This window comes from Sus scrofa, chromosome 7 (genome assembly GCF_000003025.6).
Source record: "Sus scrofa isolate TJ Tabasco breed Duroc chromosome 7, Sscrofa11.1, whole genome shotgun sequence".
In the NCBI taxonomy this organism is placed as follows: Eukaryota; Metazoa; Chordata; class Mammalia; order Artiodactyla; family Suidae; genus Sus; species Sus scrofa.
This window is the reverse complement of record NC_010449.5, coordinates 97,054,168-97,072,052: the sequence shown is the minus strand read 5'-3', so window position 1 is coordinate 97,072,052 and position 17,885 is coordinate 97,054,168. Positions and strand designations below refer to the sequence as shown.

At 52.2% G+C, this 17,885-nt stretch overlaps 1 protein-coding gene across 1 annotated transcript in view; it reads left to right on the top strand.

The window, feature by feature from the left end:
- Positions 1-15,534, top strand: part of ELMSAN1 (ELM2 and Myb/SANT domain containing 1) — a 68,718-nt gene extending 53,184 nt beyond the window's left edge. Inside the window, 10 exon segments of the mRNA XM_021099496.1 lie at positions 4,463-4,685; positions 4,688-4,807; positions 6,795-6,861; positions 7,354-7,496; positions 7,590-7,693; positions 8,402-8,477; positions 9,179-9,267; positions 11,817-11,966; positions 13,609-13,821; positions 15,334-15,534. Of these exon segments, the coding sequence (XP_020955155.1) occupies positions 4,463-4,685; positions 4,688-4,807; positions 6,795-6,861; positions 7,354-7,496; positions 7,590-7,693; positions 8,402-8,477; positions 9,179-9,267; positions 11,817-11,966; positions 13,609-13,821; positions 15,334-15,534 (1,386 nt within the window).

Here is a 17,885-nt window from a genome sequence, read left to right as displayed (position 1 = left end):
CCTTTAACTGCATTTTTTAAATTTTATTTTTAACTCCATTTTCCACCAATCCCTAACATGTAGAATTATTGGCATGAATTTTTATTCTCTGTATATGTTAACATTGACAGGACCGTATAACACTATTATTATTTTCTTCAGTTGTTGTTCATTTTAGATTTATTCAAATGTTAATGTTTTATTGCTTTTTTATGTCTTCTCATATCTCTAAGCTTCCATCTAAGCTCCTTTATATGCTGCTTGAAGAACACCCTGTAGTTTTTCCTTTAGTGTGAGTCTGAGGGTGATAAATGTTATTAGTCTTTGATTGTCTGAAAATGTTTTTACTTCGTCTTCATTTTTGAAAGATAACTTTGCTGGGTAAAGAATTCTGTGTTGATAGTTTGGTTTTTTTCTTGGCACTTTAAAGACATCCTTCCATTGTCTGCAGGCTTCTATTGTAGTTACAGTGTTGAGAAATCACTATAAACCATATTATTCCTCCTTCGAATGTCAGGTATCTTTTTATCTTGTTGCTTTTAAGATTTTTGTGTGTGTGTGTCAATTGGTTTTCAGCAGTTTTTGCTATAATACCTAAGTATTGTTCTCTTTTGTATTTATCCTGCTTAGCTTCTTGAATAGTTCTTCTGCCCCATTTTCTCTCTCTCCTTCTGGGACTCCAATTAAACATTTTGTTAGCACTTCTCACCATATTCCTTATTTTTGTCTGTCATGCATTTCTCTGTTTTCTACTTTTTTTTTTTTAGTCTGACCTATCTTTCAGTTCACTAATTCTCTTTAGCTGTGGCTAATCTGTTGTTAAGCCCATTCATTGAGCTCTGATCTTCAGTTATTTTATTTTTTAAATGAACTTTTGGTTTGTTTTTAGAGTTTTTAGTTCTTTGATGAGATTTTCAACTTTGCCTTTTATGTTATTGCACAACTTAAACCTAGTTTTCTTAAAGTTTATGTATCACTCCATTAATGGGATCCCTGTTTGTCTGTATCTATCATCTGCTATTTCTTATATTCATTTATTTATTTTTTCTTATGGCCATACCATGGTACATGGAAGTTCTCAGGTCAGGGATTAATTCTGAGCCACAGTTGTGGCAATGCTGGATCCAATCACCCGCTGCACCAGGCCAGGGATCAAACCCACAGCCTCCACAGGTGCTACAGTCGGATTCTGTACTCACTGTGCCACAGCAAGCACTCCTACTATCTCCTTCTTTCTTTCTTTATGGCTGCGCATGAGGCATACGGAAGTTTCCAGGCTAGGGGTCGATTTAGAGCTGTAGCTGCTGGCCTACACCACAGCCAGAGCAACAAGGGATCTGAACCACATCTGTGACCTACACCACAGCTCACAGCAATGCCAGATCCTTAACCCAGTGAGTGAGGCCAGGGATTGAACCCGGGTCCTCATGGATACTAGTCAGGTTCATTACCACCGAGCCATGACAGGAACTCCCTCTGGTTATCTCTTATTGAATGTCAGACATTATATGAAAAATTGTTGAGGTAGTTAAAGACTGGATGATATTTCTCTTCTACTGGAGAGGATTTGTTTTTGCATCTGACAGGTAGGAAAGAGCATAAATGATCCTGGATTACTTAAATTTAATCAGATGATTTGAAGCTGGGCAATTACTCCATTCTATTTCTTTTCTTTTCTTTTTTTTGTTTTGCTTTTTAGGGCTGCCCCCATGGCATATGGAGGTTCCCAGGGTAGGGGTTGAATCAGAGCTGTAGCCTCTGGCCTACACTACAGCCACAGCAATGCCAGATCTGAGCTGTGTCTGCAGACTACACCACAGCTCACAGCAATGCCAGATCCGTCACCCACTGGGCAAGGCCAGGGGTCGAACCTGCGTCCTTATGGATGCTAGTCAGATTTGTTTCTGCTGAGCCGTGACGGGAACTTTGAAAACTAGTCTATTTCTGACTTACCTTTATTCTAAGGATACAGCCCTTTGCAGTCCCAAGCCAAAGCCTGGGGGTTTACCAGGCTCTCCTTCCTTGGCAAGCTCTAAACTCCAGTTTTTATTCTGCTGGCTTCTTGAATTTATGAAAAGCTCTACTCAGTTTCTCGGCCTTTCAGTGGCCTCTTCCATAACAGCATCTATCTCTAGGAAAGACACAAATGCTGGTCTCACCTCTTTGGCGTTCCTTTTTTCCTTGGCTCTTGACTCTTGAATTCTTTGCCAGCTAATTTTCTCTTTGATACCTCCAGAAATGTGCTTTTTCTACTGAATCTGGATTTTTTTTAGTCATTCTCAGCTGGAGAGTTGGCCTGCATGCCTCTCATGAGGAAGGAGAGCTCTGTGAACAGCAGAGTCTCTGCTCTCTGGATCTTATTCTCTGGTTGGAGGCTGGAGGCTGGAGACCTGGGCACTTGTCCTGAGGATGGTAGGAAGGAACCTGAGCAGCTGCACAGTCCAACCTGCCCATTTTAAAGATGAGGAAATAGGTCCAGAAAAGGCCAGACACTTACCTAAGGCCATACAGCCAAGGAATAACAGAGCTCGCCCTGGAATTTTTATCTCTTGAATTCTGCCTGAGTATTTTCACTACACCAGGCTTTAAGGAGGCCTGTCTGCCTATTTATCTATCTGTCTGTCTTTGTATTATAGACATTTTCAGTCATGCGCAAAAGCGGAGGGAATGGTATAACGAACATGGATGTTTAGCCATCCCCCTCCATTTACAGTTTTCAGAATACAGCCAGTCTTCTTTCATTTGTACCTGCACCTTCTCCCGGCTGGTCTTCCCTGTGCACTGACCCCTCTCCCACATTCCCTGTCGCTGTGGCAAAAAAAATCAGTTTTTTTTGAAGCAGATTCTAGATATCACATCATTCCATCCATAAATACTTGGGTTTTGTACCAGAAGTACATCATATATAAGGATTCTTTTCCTTCCCTCCCCTCCTTCCTTCTCTCTCTCCCCCTCCTTCCTTCTCCCCCTCCCACTTCCTTCTCCCCTCCCACTTTCTTCTCCCCTCCCCCCTCCTTCCTTCTCCCCTCCCCCTCCTTCCTTCTCCCCTCCCCCTCCATTCTTCTCCCCCTCCCCCTTCCTTCTCTCCCTCCTTCCTCCATCCTTCTCCTCCTGCTCTCTTTCTTTCCCTCTCTCCCCCTCCCTCCTTCCTTCCCACAATACTACTATCACACCTAAAAAATCAATATGAAAAATATTGGCAGGTATTCAGAATAGTAGAAATCCATTTTCCTTATTATAAAATCACAAATTACTACAGCTAGCTGAGTTCATGTTGGACTTCTTGTCTAGCAAGTTCGGGGGCCTTTGGCGCCACTGCATTTTTTTCCTGTGCGGTCATATCATTCCCCTAAGGGGGGAAGCATGAGCAGTGCCATCTCTTCCTGGTCTGTAGCGGAGCAGAGAGGGCACAAATGACTAAAAGACACAGCCAAGGCCTCACAGGAAGTCACAGCCCTCCGCCTGAAGGCCTTGTGGGAGCTGGAACTGGGGGTGGGGTGGGGAGAAAGCCTGTTGTTCCCAGGCCCACGCAGTCAACATGGCCAGTCTCACCTGGGCGCCCAGGGAGCTGGTCCATGTCACTCACCCTGGAGGGCCCCCTGCTCTTGAGAGGATGGGGATGGAGCAAGGAAAGGCCTCTATCCTTTTCGGCCTGCCTTCTGCTCTGTCTGGAGGCCCATGAGGCATACCAGGCAGGGAGGCGTGTAAGCCAGGGGTGGTAAGCTTGGACAGCACCAGTAGGTTGGCCTGTGATAGCAGGACTAAGACTATGCAAATGAAAGTTCTTTAAGGACAGGACCGTCCTGTTCATGTGTGAGTCCATGCCCAGCTCAGGTCTTGGCACACAGTACAGCTGCCATCTAATGCAGAGCTTTGAGTTTGTACTGACAGTAGCCAATGTGGTTTTTTTTTTTGTTTTTGTTTTTGCTTTTTAGGGCTGCTCCCGTGGCATATGGAGGATCCCAGGCTAAGGGCCTAATTGGAGCTGTAGCTGCCTACACCACAGCCACGCAGACTCCAAACCACGTCTGCAACCTACCCTACAGCTCACGGCAACACTGGATCCTTAATCCACTGAGCGAGGCCAGGGATCGAACCTGCATCCTCATGGATGCTAGTCAGATTTGTTAACCACTGAGCCACGACGGGAACTCCTGACAGTAGCCAGTATTGATTAATTACTACGTACCAGGGATCGTCTGAGTGACTGCCACACATTAATTCATTTAGTCCTCAGAGCCACCCCATTAGGTAGGCATTTGTTATTCCCATGTTAAAAATGACGATGCACAGAGAATTAAGTCATTTTAAATGGTCAGTGAAGGAGGTAGATCCTTGTCCAAGCCATCCAGTTCCCGGGTCTAGGCCTGGTGTGTGGTGGGCGGACTAAACTCCAAAGGTGAAGCTGGCAGGCAGTGGTCAAGACTCTAGTTTTCCCAGGACGTAGGAGGCTGAGCCGTCTCGGTTCTCTTTCCTTCTCCAGGCTGAGGACATGAACGTCAAGTTGGAGGGAGAACCTTCAGTGCGGAAACCAAAGCAGCGGCCGAGGCCTGAGCCCCTGATCATCCCCACCAAGGCGGGCACTTTCATCGCCCCTCCCGTCTACTCCAACATCACCCCGTACCAGAGCCACCTGCGCTCCCCCGTCCGCCTCGCCGACCACCCCTCTGAGCGGAGCTTTGAGCTGCCCCCCTACACACCACCCCCATCCTCAGCCCCGTGCGGGAAGGCTCCGGACTCTATTTCAATGCCATCATGTCGACCAGCAGCATCCCAGCCCCTCCTCCCATCACGCCAAAGAGTGCCCATCGCACCCTGCTCCGATCTAGTGAGTGACCCCCCCCCCAATCGCCTGGGCATCCCTGGGGGCAGGAAATGTGGGAAGGAGGGCGGCGGGCAGGGAAGATGCAGCTCATGGGGCTGCTGGGGACTGGGCTGCAATGCTGTGGGGAAAGGAGCTCTGCTCCCTCTCTTCTGAGAGAGAAAAGGAGGTTGTCCGGGTTCAAGGACATGTTGAGTTCAGGGCAAGGAGGTGTCAGCCCAATGGCTTAGATTTAAATTCCAGTTCCACCCTACACTGTTACATCCCCTGTGGCAGTCATAGAAACTCCCTGGACCTCAGTTTCATCAGTATTTGAATAAGGTTATCAGGAGTATTTGGTTAATGGTGAAATTACTGATACGTACTGAGCTATTTTCTAGAACCACAAACAGCAGTTTCCTATGGGTCAGCCTAGTGGCTACCTCACGGGGTTGTGGTGAGTTTCGGATGCATTAACATACGTAAAGAAAGCACTTAACATATGCGGGGTGTGTCACATTTGTTCTTAATATTATGTGGCAGATCCTGTCTCCTGAGTCTCTTAAATAGTCGTTTGGGCCAAAGCAGACCTTTTGGCTGACCTGGGTGGTGAATTGCTGAAAAATGCGGCTCACTCCACAAAAGAATTCATTGCCCTTGAAAAATGGGCTAATCCTATCTCAGGGTGATGGGGGACTAAGGGAGATAATTGACCAAAGGCAGCACCAAGGTGAGGCAGTGCCGGCCCTGGATTAACCTTTGACCCTGACCTCCCTGTGGCACGGCTCTCTGGTGCCCCCTGCTGTCTGTGGGTGGAAAATGGCTCACCCTGGGCTGGCTGGCCTCAGGCTCTTCCACTTCTGCTTGGAAGCTTCCGGGCTTCTCTCCCTGCCTGGGTTGTGCAGAAAGTCACTGTGGACACCAGATTGGTGGCAAAGAAGAGGATGTCCATGCATGAGTGTTTTTCTTGCACTAAAATAAAGCCTGAACTGGGTCCTGTGAGGGCACCAGTAATGTGTGGGACCCCAGGGTCTGTCCTAAAGAAAATGCGGGGTCGTTAGGGTGTTGCCACGGATGCTTGGGAGACAGGAAAGCAGAAGTTCCGGGCAGAGTGGGATCAGCAGTCAGTGAGACCCTAAGCTCAGACTGCAGAGGCTGCTAGCCTGTGGTGGTGAGGAGAGCTTTAATTTAAGAGAGGGTGGGGCTACAGCTGAGCTTGAACTAGGAAGCAGCCAGAGGGTGGGGAGGGCACATTAGGCAGATGAAAGGAGAGTGCAGAGGCCCAGAGGTGGGTCTGTGCAGGGAGCGGGAGGGGCCTCGAGGGAGCCGTCTGCTAGGATAGGGGTCCGGGCAAGGCCTTGGTGGGAGGCGTAGTTGGAAGGGAAACTGCCTTGAATGCTGCGCTGAGGAGCTGAGCTTTTCTCTCAGGTTGCAGAGGGGAGTCAGCAGAGATGTTTGTTTTTGGAGCAAAGCAGTGTCTTGATCGTGTAGGGCATTGAGATTAGCTCAGGAAAACCCCAGGCCGGGAAGTGAGAAGATAATGAAAGAGTGATCTCCTTCTCCACCTCGCTCTCGTGGCAGAAGTTGCAGCCTTTCTGCTAGAGCAGCCGTAGCTGAGAGTTGGACCTGATGTTGCAGCATGGGAGCTTCCGGGTCGGGACCTGGCTTTGGTAGTGGAACTGGTAGTAGTGGTAACAGCAGTAGCTGATATTTACTGAGGGCTGGGCTTGGCGCATGATTTCATTCAATCCTCACATCAGCCTAGGAAGACAGGTAGTAATAGCCCCTTATAGCAGGTGCGAAAATGGAGGCACCCACACATTTGGTAAAGTCACAGCTAGTTGTCACCGTTGCAGGCTGCAGCCAGGACTCAGGGGGCCTGATTTTGCAGCATGAACCTCTGTGAGTCACTGCTGTGGCTCTGGTGCTTACACAGCAGCCACCTAGGGTTGGGGAGAGTGGCTCTGCTGAAGGGAGGAGGGTGCCATTTACTAACCTACCTTTTGTCCCATAGACAGCGCTGAAGTCACCCCGCCTGTCCTCTCTGTGATGGGGGAGGCCACCCCAGTGAGCATCGAGCCGTAAGTGCAGCCCCGCCTCTCCTGGGGGGGTGAGGAGGCCCCCTGGGGTGTGGTGTGTGCAGGTGGGCCCTGCAAGGAGGAAGGTTCTGTGGGCTGAGGGCTGAGCGGGCCGTGCTGGGCTTTTGCATTCAGCCCTGGGCTGCTCCACGGATCCCCGCCCCCAGCTTCTGTGCAGAGGTCACAGGGGAGGAAAGGACCAGCTCAGAGTGAATTTTCCCCTGAGGAGCCGTAGAAGGGTAGACCAAAGGACTCTCCCTGCCTGTAAACCTGGAGCTGCTTCTCCCCTTTTCAACCTCTGGGCCTTGCCTTTCTGGCAGCACCAGTGCTGCTTGTCAGGGCGTCTCCACAGGGGCCACTTTCCCTGACACCGTGGCCTTACCGTGTCCAGCCTCTGCCAACCACCCCCTGCTTCTTCTCCATCCCCAGGGAGAAAGTCAAGTTCCCCATGCCCACACGGTGAGGCCTCAGTCCCTGCCCCTTCCACCCCTGCAGGCGGATCAACGTGGGCTCCCGGTTCCAAGCAGAAATCCCCTTGATGAGGGACCGCGCCCTGGCAGCTGCAGACCCGCACAAGGCGGACTTGGTGTGGCAGCCATGGGAGAACCTAGAGAGCAGCCGAGAGAAGCAGAGGCAAGGTGAGAGGGGACAGGCCAGCCACGGGTGGCGAAGCCCTGCCCCGTCCCAGCCCAGCCCAGCCCTAAAAGCACTCTTCTCTCCTCCCTCGGCAGTGGAAGACCTGCTGACAGCTGCCTGCTCCAGCATTTTCCCCGGAGCTGGCACCAACCAGGAGCTGGCCCTGCACTGTCTGCACGAGTCCAGGGGAGACATCCTGGTGAGACAGCGGTTGGGGGAGGGCCCTTCGGGGAGGCTGGCACAGATCCCTGTCTGCTGCCACAGAGCCAGGCCTGCTGATTTGAGGCAGGCGGGAGGGTCTGACCAAGCTGGGGATGGTAGTGGGCTGGCCTAAGGGAGTTCTGGTTCCAAGCTCAATTCTTTGCTGTGTAAGGTCCACCCCAGGCTCTGCTTCTGGGTAGTGGGTCCCTATCCTCAAACAGGGCCTTCTGTCTGTGGCTGCCTGCCTTGGGGGCCGTATGTTCCCTCTTTTTTTTTTTTTTTTGCTTTTTTTAGGGCCGCACTCATGGCATATGGAAGTTCCCAGGCTTGGGGTCGAATCAGAACTATAGCTGCCAGCTTACGTTACAGCCACAGTAACGCAGGATCCCAGCCATATCTGTGACTTACACCACAGCTCACGGCAATGCCGGATCCTTAACCCACTGAGAGAGGCCAGGGATCAAACCCGCAACCTCATGGATGCTAGTAGGGTTTGTTAACTGCTGAGCCATGACAGGAACGCCCCGTATGTTCCCTCTTAAGAGGCCCTGAGCAGCCCAGCCCCTGTGACCTTGCCATCCTGCCAGACTTCTTGCCCTTCTGCAGTTCAGGGGGCCAAGAGTAAGTGCCCACCCTTCGCAGAGGCCTGAATTTTGCCCATAAGACCCCTGCCAGGGCCCTGATCTTTCCTTCACTTCCCTTTCAGGAAGCGCTGAATAAGCTGCTGTTGAAGAAGCCCCTGCGGCCCCACAACCACCCCCTGGCAACTTATCACTACACAGGTGGGCTGGCAGGGTGGACCTGGGGCCGTGGGGGGACTCCTCAAGAGGCCGGCTTGGTGCCAAGTCACAGCCTGGGGTAGGGTAGGGGTGGGGAGGTGGCGGGTAAATAAGCCAGGAGCCAGAGTGAGGGAACGGGCACCAAAGCTGGGGTAGCTTTCAAGGGGCTTCCTGGACCTGCAGGGGAAGGGAGACGGCTGGGAGCAGGTGGGAGCCCATCCTGGCAAAAAAGCCCAAGGTGGGGGCATAAGGGGCAGGAACCCAGTGAGTGCCATATAGACTGGCACGGGGTGCCTGGAACTTAGACGACGCCTGGAGTGCCACACCCCATTCTGGCTGCTGTGCTTTTAAAAGGGACATTGACCAGGTGGCATAATCAGAGCCTTTGGCATCACCCCTTGCTGAGTGGTACATCCTGTCAGTGTCAGGCAGAGCACCCAGGGATCCTTGTGCATTGTCTCAGGCTGCGCCACAGCTGGTGAGGTGGCGTCTCTCATTAGTTCCCATTTCACAAGTGGGGAAAGTGAGGCGCAGGGGCTAAGCGACATGGCTAGTAAGTGGCCGAGGCAGAGCATGGAGCCCGCCCTGAGTGGCTGCAGAGCTGGCGGATGAATGACCTCGTCCTTTGCTGCTGGTCAGACTTGCCCCCGCAGGGCTCACAGTCCCGCCCCCCTCCCCACCCCGCCTCCCTCTCTGCCCTGCAGGCTCCGACCAGTGGAAGGCGGCGGAGAGGAAGCTGTTCAACAAGGGCATCGCCATCTACAAGAAGGATTTCTTCTTGGTGCAGAAGCTGGTGAGCTGGGGCTCAGCTGTAGGGGCGAGTGAGGGGCAGGAACTGGCTGCATGATCTGGGGGCTCCCTCTGCCAGTCGAGGGGCCCTGCAATTGCTTGTCAAGCCCTCTTAAAAAACCCGTCAATGGGGTTCCATTCGTGGCTCAGTGGTTAGTGAATCCAACTAGGAACCATGAGGTTGCGGGTTCGATCCCTGGCCTCGCTCAGTGGGTTAAGGATCCGGCGTTGCCATGAGCTGTGGTGTAGGTTGCAGACGTGGCTCTGATCCTGCATTGCTGTGGCTGTGACGTAGGCCGGCAGCTACAGCTCCAATTAGACCCCTAGCCTGGGAACCTCCATATGCCTCAGGAGCGGCCCTAGAAATGGCCAAAAAGACAAAAAAAAAATGATCAACACCGCTAAGTGGCTTCAGAGACATTTTTCTAAACAAAACCAGAAGGGAAATGATCAGGCCTTTGCCCCCTGCTTCTAGCCCCTTTCCCTCACCTCAGGGTAGTATGGCCCTGCTCTGAAGCCTCAATCCAGGGGCGGGGGGCGAGTGGGCTCCAGAACCAGTGGTGCCAAACTTAAAATAGTGACTTGCCTCAGGGAGAAGGAGAAGAGGAGGGGCAGTGAGCCATACCCGGGGCTGGAGTACTTGGAAAGCCACAATTAGTATCTGGGAGGAGCGGTCACCCTGAGATGAGGGGAACTGAGAGCTAGCAAGGGACTGGAACTGCCCTGGTGGACCTCTGCCCACTTCCTGTCGGACCCAGGGTTTCCTTCCAGTAACTCAGCTGATCGAGGAGAGGAACGTAGTTTTCCTAGAGTTCTCTTGTCCTCTCTGCATGTCCTTCTGGGAGAGTAGAGCCTTGCTCATCCAAGGACTTGCATCTTCCCACCAGCTCTGTCTCATGACACCTGGGCTGTGGGGAGAGTGAGCCGTGTGGACCGCTGAGGGAAAACAGCTTCCCAGAATGTGCTCCTTCCTCCTGGGATCGTAGCTTGTGCCAGGGACACCCCGGGCCCTGCACCAAGTGCTGATAAATTCTCCTATAAGGGCCCTGTTGTGATGACAGTTGTTTGCTAGCTCTCTGATTGGGCAAGATTGCCGGGAAGTGCATGCCTGTGAAGCTCACTGAGGCGCCCCTAATGCCTTAATGAAAAGAGCAGACCATTAGTCAGGCAACCAGATGATCAGAGGGAATTGATAGTAAAAGTGTAAACAGGATCTAATTAATAAATTCATGACTTGGCCATTCCTGGGAGATGAATCATGTCTGTGTCCTGCTCACGCACAGAGGGCCCCCCGACCCCTTGGACCCTGTAGACAGGACCCCCCAGCTGCCAGTGGCAGCCCAGCAGTTGGCTGAGCAGTCTGGGAGACTGGGGGGAGCGGGGAGTCTGACAAAACAGCTCTGTGTGGGGGAAAGTCATCCAGAAATGAAGCCTAGTGGCTAAATGGATTTGTAAAATGAGAGGGCTCAGGTTTCAGAGCTTGGGATCATCTCATCTCAATCCACTCACCACACCAAGGACTCCAGACATAGCCATTTAGTGGCCGAGTTAGAAACAAGACTTGGCCTCCTGGAGTTCCCGCTTTGGTGCAGTATGTTAAGAACCTAACTGCAGCAGCTCGGGTCACTATGGAGGTAGGGGTTTGATCCCCTGCCCAGCCCAGTGGGTTAAAGGATCCGGTGGTGCCGTGGCGTAGGTTACAGCTATGGCTCAGATTCAGTCCCTGGCCTGGGAACTTCCGTATGCCGCAGGTGCGACCATAAAAAATAAAAATTAAAAAAAGACAGCCCCCTGCTTCCACTCTAGATTTTCCAGGGCTTTTGTGTTGGTCTCCCCTGAGTTCCTCCCCAGCATAGGACACCCTGACAATTCTCTGTCCTCATTTGTCCGTGGCCGCTCCCTGAAGAGGAATGAAATTGTTTGCCTGGACTGATGTGGAGAGGCTGTGTTGCCGGGTCTAGGCTGGCTTCAAATGTAGATGGTGCCCAGACTTTTTTCCCTTTCTTTTTATTTTGAAAAATCTCAAGCTTATAGAAAAATGGAAAGAATAGTAAAATGAACACTCAGATACCTCTCAGATTTACCAGCTGTTAACATTTGCCACATTTGCTGTCTTTCTGTGTCTATATAAACCCACACGCATATTCTCCTTCGGTTTTAATTAATCATTAAAAGTAAGTTACAGACCTCGTGACACTTGACCTGAATATTTCCTGAAACAAGGATATTCTTCTACAAAACCATAGCACCATTATCACACCCAAGAAATTTAAGTTGATACAATACTCTCTAATATGCGATCTGTATTCACATTTCCCCAATGGCTCCATGTTGCCCTTTTAAGCTTCTTAAAAAAATTAGTGCTGAAGCATTGGTTAATTGGTCAGTGGTCTGTGCAGAGCAGGTGTGGGAGACATGCTTGTATTTCCTGGGTTTATGGGGTTTAGTGTCTGCTAAAGTTAAGGGGGACATGCAGAGATAAGAAGGGCTGGCGTACCCCCAGGCAGGTGAGCTGAACCAGGATCTCTGACCCCAGTTTTGGCTTCAAACCAGATCCAGACCAAGACCGTGGCCCAGTGCGTGGAGTTCTACTACACCTACAAGAAGCAGGTGAAGATTGGCCGCAATGGGACTCTAACCTTCGGGGATGTGGATACAAGTGATGAAAAGTCGGCCCAGGAGGAGGTTGAAGTGGATATTAAGGTGACTCCCTTCCCAGCCTCAGCTGCTTAGGCTGAACTGGGAGCCTGAGGCCAAGCTCTCCTGGAGTTTCTGGAGGGCTGAGAGAAGAAGGCAGTGTCCCTGACAGCCCCAAGGAGCTGATGTCCTGGGCACTGGCCCTGAACCTTTGGGTTCGCCCTCTTTGTGCCAGTGTCATCAGAGTAGTACATTGTGTTGATGCAGAACTTTGGGGATATTTCACCAGCATCAGCTTATTGTCCCGTCAGAGCCGAGCTCTCACACTCTTACCCAAGCTTGAGGCCTTCCTGCATCACCCTTATGAATTCTGCTATATCCGCATCCTACCACCTGTTGTGATGACTGTATTTGTCATGTCCACACACCACCTGTGCTATTACTTAATATTTTTCTTTAAATCAACTCATTTTTTACTCAAAAAAGAAGCTTTTCATCACAGTCACAAATAGAAAACCAGTGCTGCTTGCCACTGGTAAAAATAAATATATATGGAAACCAAACAATGTTACTAAATTTTGGCTGGATACTGTTAGCCTCCAAGGCTCTGCAATGAAGCCTGACTTCTCCTTGTTAAGTCTAGAGAAGTATTAAAAGACATGTTAGGAGTTGCCATTGTGGCTTAGCGGGTTAAGCACTTGACTAGTATCCATGAGGTGCAGGTTTGATCCCTGGCCTCTGTGTAGGTTGCAGATGTGGCTCGGATCTCACATTGCTGTGGCTGTGGTTCAGGCTGGCAGCTGCAGCTTCAGTTCAACCCCTAGCCTGGGAACCTCCATATGCCACAGGTGTGGCCCTAGAAAAAGAAAGAAAGGAAAAAAAATGACGTATTAACACCAGCTTGAGACCCTGTCCTTGACATGATCAGGATTGGCAGAAAATTGAAAAGGAATGTTACTGAATTCTGTGTCCATGTATCCACCTAACATTACCTTGGGGGTCACAAGTCCACACTTGCTGACATGCTGCTCTAAGACAGGGTGTGATACAGTTCCCATTTTGCCGATGGGAAGGAAGTAGAGATAAAGAAAACGTTTCCCTCATGGCGCAGTGGAAATGAATCCAACTAGGAACCGTGAGGTTGGAGGTCGATCCCTGGCCTCGCTCAGTGGGTTAAGGATCCAGTGTTGCCATGAGCTGTGGTGTAGGTCACAGACACAGCTCGGATCCCGAATTGCTGTGGCTGTGGCGTAGGCCAGCGGCTACAGCTCCGATTTGACCCCTAGCCTGGGAGCCACCACATGCCCAGCAGGTGCGGCCCTAAAAAGAAAACGTTACAGAGATAGTTTAGAATGGAGTTCAAGGCTGCTGCCTGGCTCCACCAGACCACCCTGTCTAAGGATGTGCCTGTTGGACACTCCCAGAAGGACAGGTGGCCTGTGGGGAGGGACTGGCATGCTCCCTCCCTGCCCAGCTCCGTCTCAAGGGCTCAGTCTCGTCCAGAGAGTTTTTTGGCCTCAAGACTCCCTCTCCTCTTCCAGACAGGCTAGCCATGGAGGGTACAGAGTCCTAGCACAGAAGGCTGCACTAGGCCAGGCCAGGCAAGCAAGACCAGCAGGGGCTACTGAACCCTTGGATGGGTCAGAATTGGCGCAAATGGCTGTGTGACCGAGTTAGAGGCTCACCACCCTATTTTTGTCCCCGATAGACTTCCCAGAAGTTCCCAAGGGTGCCTCCTCCCAGAAGAGAGTCCCCAAGTGAAGAGAGGCTGGAGCCCAGGAAGGAAGTAAAAGAGACCAGGAAGGAGGGGGAGGAGGAGCTGCCAGAGACTCAGGAGAAGGGGGAGCAGGAAGAGGGGCGAGAGCGAAGCCGGCGGGCAGCGGCCGTCAAAGCCACGCAGACACTACAGGCCAATGAGTCGGTAAGTGTGACCTCCACTGCAGGAGCCCCGGGCCGGGAGGACAGCTGGAGCTGGGCCCGGGGGCTGTGGGAGGGCAGAGCGGGAACGTGGCGACGGTGATCATCATCATGGTAGGAAAGGTACCAAATACTTTATGTTACGAACTCATCTTATTCTCCTAACCCCACCTGGTAGGAATTGTCATTATTCCCATTTTACAGATGAGGAAATTAAGGCCTAAGACAAGACAGCTAGTAGGCAGCCTGACTCCAGAATCTGCTCCTAATTTTACACTACACTGCTTCTGTGTCTGAGATACAGAGGACAAAGTCTTTGTGAAAACCCATAAGGTGTGTGGGACATTGGGGGAGGATTCCTTAGAGCTCAGACAGTGCCCCTCCTAAGAAAGCTGGGTCCCAGACACGAATGTCTGAACCAGAGCCAGGACAATGGAAAGAGCAGTAATGGCCACCTGACACATGCGGTCTGCAAAGTGCTTTCCTTTTCTGTCCATCATCTCATTCATTCCTCACCATAATGCTGTAAAGTGTCAACCCCCACCTTGCACACGGAGGAAACTGGGTTCAGAGATGCTAAAGGGCTTGCCTGAGGTCCCACCCCAGGTCCTCCTAGTGCAGTGCTCTCTGCCCACCACATCACAGGCTAAGAAGCAAGACCTAACTGCCAGAGCAGTTCCTTATCAGAGAGAGGTTCCCCCAAGAAAGAGTAGGCATGAGAACAGTCTGTTGGGAAACTACCAGAGAGTCTTTGTTTAATTCGTGCTCTACCCTTAGGCTTGCAGGAAAACCCCTATGAACTGCACCTACACAGCTCTTTGCTCCCTTCTGATCCTTGGCTGTGCTCTTTCTCCAAGAGCTGTGCTCTGTGTGCACACTCCATTGAGTTCTGCTGAACTTGTATAAACACCTTCCTGTGCGGTTGACACAGTGCACATGCTTGTGACTTACAACGACCATTAGGGGCTCCCCTACCCAGGGCCCATGGTTCAAAACCCTGAGCAGCACCTCTCCAGGTCTGCACCAGGGATCCTGTGCTCTCTGGCACCTGCTTGGCATTTCCCATGGTGGCTCATGTCAGGAGCTAGCTGCCTGCACATCTATCCCTTTACACTGGAAGCTCTCTGACAGCAGGGGCTCCCACCATCTCTATTCCCAGCACCTGGCCCCTTACTCAGGTGTGAAGGTCATTTATGAAACAAAGTCATGTACAGATTGACTGAAAACATGAACACATGTCATTGACTAAGATACCAAGACCCCAATCGGATGCATCAAGGAGCCCTATAGCAGCCGGGGCTGTCCTGCACAATTCCAGCAGCTTTGTTCAAACAGACCTAGTCAAAGACTGAATAGGTTTCCAAAAAGGCAGTGAGTGGAGATTCTAGGGAAAGATTCTAGGGGACCATTTGGCAGGAGTGTATGATCCTTAAGAGCCTTTGGTTCGAGAAGATTCCAGAATTTGGAATCCTGCCTTCTCCAAGTGTCTCAACTCTCCTTGTTTGACCCTCTTCAGGCCAATGACATCCTCATCCTCCGAAGCCACGAGTCCAACGCCCCTGGGTCTGCGGGCTGCCAGGCCTCAGAGAAGCCCCGGGAGGGGCCGGGGAAGTCACGGAGGGCACTACCTTTCTCGGAGAAGAAGAAAAAACCGGAAACGTTTAATAAGACCCAGAATCAGGAGAACACTTTCCCTTGTAAAAAATGTGGCAGGTAAGAAGGCGGGCCCAGCCTCCCCTGGGACTTAGCTGGTTGGAAGCGGCTGGGAGTCATCCCAGCTTTTCCCTCGTCTCTGGATTGGTTCAGAGAGTTTCCAGGGCGGTGACGTTCCTTGGCAGCTTTTAGAAGAGGGTTTGATGGGGAGTCCCCTTCATGGCTCAGCGGTTAAGGAAGCCCCACTAGGGTCCAAGGATGCAGGTTGGATCCCTGGCCTCGCTCAGTGGGTTAAGGATCTGGCGTTCCCGTGAGCTGGTCGCAGACAGGGCTCGGATCCAGCCTTGCTGTGGCGCAGGCCGGCGGACTTGCCCCCTAGCCTGGGAACGCGTGCAGCCCTAAAAAGCACAAAGAAAAAAAGAGGGTTGACGGAGGTGAGTCTGGAGCGTGTCCTCCGCTTAGTGCTGGGCACATCCGGACAGGGCGGGGGGGGGGGGTCCCGCCCCTCCCGCATCCTGCACCCCCCCAGCACGCATGCGCGCCCCGGTCTGGCGGTCCCACGAGGCGGGGGCACCTCTCTCACCAGAGCCGCTCCTGCCTGCAGGGTCTTTTACAAGGTGAAGAGCCGCAGCGCGCACATGAAGAGCCATGCAGAGCAGGAGAAGAAGGCGGCTGCTCTGAGGCAGAAAGAGAAAGAGGCCGCGGCCGCTGCGGCCACCGTAGCCGCCGCCTCCCCCCACCAGCCAGCCCTGCGGGAAGAGAGCGGCGCGGGCGAGAGGGGCTGATGCCCGGCGCTCCGAGCCCTGTCCCAGCCTTGCCTGACGCCTGCCAGCACCGGGAGAGAGCGATCACCTGGACTTGTCTCTGCGAAACGAACATGACAATTAAATAAATGGCTCTTTTATTTATAAAGGCCCCGGGAGCAATGGAAAGGGCTGCGGGATCCAGTTCTTCTTGCATTTGGTCTGTCGGAAGTTGTCCTCGTGCTTTCCTGGGACTGGGAGAGTCCCTGCTCCCTGGGGCTGCCCCTCGGGAGGGGCTCCGGCGCTGCCACCGCTGCCTCTCACGTGGATCTCTGCTGAGCAGTCTCATCCCTCCCTCTTTCTTATCCGGCTCCCGTTGGTCACCGTGGAGAGCCAAGCACAAGCGCACCCCCTTTGCAGCATTAATTCCCCACGCCAGGGGACCTACACGGGCCCTGCCACATGCCCCGGAAAGAGGAACTCCTTGGAGGGAGTGTAGTGACCAGCTCTGAGAGAGAACTCAAGCCTGGCACGCGTGCCGTCTCTCGCATGACTGTCCAGGCCATACTGCGCCAGTGACTGTCCTGAGAGAGGCCACCTCCTCCCTGGGAAGGAGTCTGCCAGAATGGGTGCAGGGAGAGAGACCAGGACTGGTACCTATCCCTTTGCTGCTTGCTAGCAGCCTGCTGGGGCTGGAAAGTTTTCTCACATCTTTGGGGAAGGGGCCGGTGTTTCTTTGCAAGCGCTCCGCCTCCTTGAGGAGAAGGGACTGTGCGGAGGATGGACGCTGCAGGGTTGCTACGGGGCTGGGCCTGAGGGAGCTGTTGAGAGGTTTTGGCTCTTCCTGCTCCCCACCTTTTTGCCACATGCCTTTGGGCCCCGGAGGCTGCTAAGGGAGCTTAGCGTAGACCCAGCCCGCTCCTCCTTGGTGCAAGATCCCTGCCTGCCTCAGTCTTGCCCTTGGCAGCTGCCACCTAACCCCACCCCACCTTGTCTAGTGCCGAAATCCACAGCCCAGCCCTCAGTCCTGCATGCTGGAGATTTCTGGATCCTTCCCTGGGAGGGGGAGGTCTCCTAGCCAGATTGGACAGGAGCCTTCATTCCTTGACTTGTGTCATTTGGGAGCTATTTATTTATTCTTACTATTTAATTTTTAACATCCTCTCAGGGACCAGGGGCTTCCTTCTTTCCAGAGGCCCAAGTGCATTTATCCCAAAATAAGGCACCTTCTTGGCACCCACCCCCGACCCCCAGTCCCAAGACCCTGAAGTCCCTCGCCTTGTTGCTCTGGAAATTTTGCCAATAGGAATGATAGTAGCACTGAAAGATGGTGGAAAGTTGGAAGGTGTCACAAAGCCACACAGACTAGGAGGATCAAGGGAGAGCAAAGGCAGTTCTTGTTGCTACCTCTTCAGCAGACTGTCAAGTTGCCTGAGGGGACTGGCTGGAAGCCAGAATTCTGGTTTTGTTTCTGGCTTGAAGAAGCCATATTTGGCATCTCGCCACTGAAGTGAAGGGGCTGGAGGTTTCTGGAGGCCCCTTCACTTGCCAGTCCTACAGGAAGACTGAGTTACTTTCCTGGTCTCGTTATTCTCCTTTAGCTGCGTAAAAGCAGTTCTGGGTGCATGCAAGTATATGACAGGTTAGGAAGGAGCCAAGAAATATTCATTCT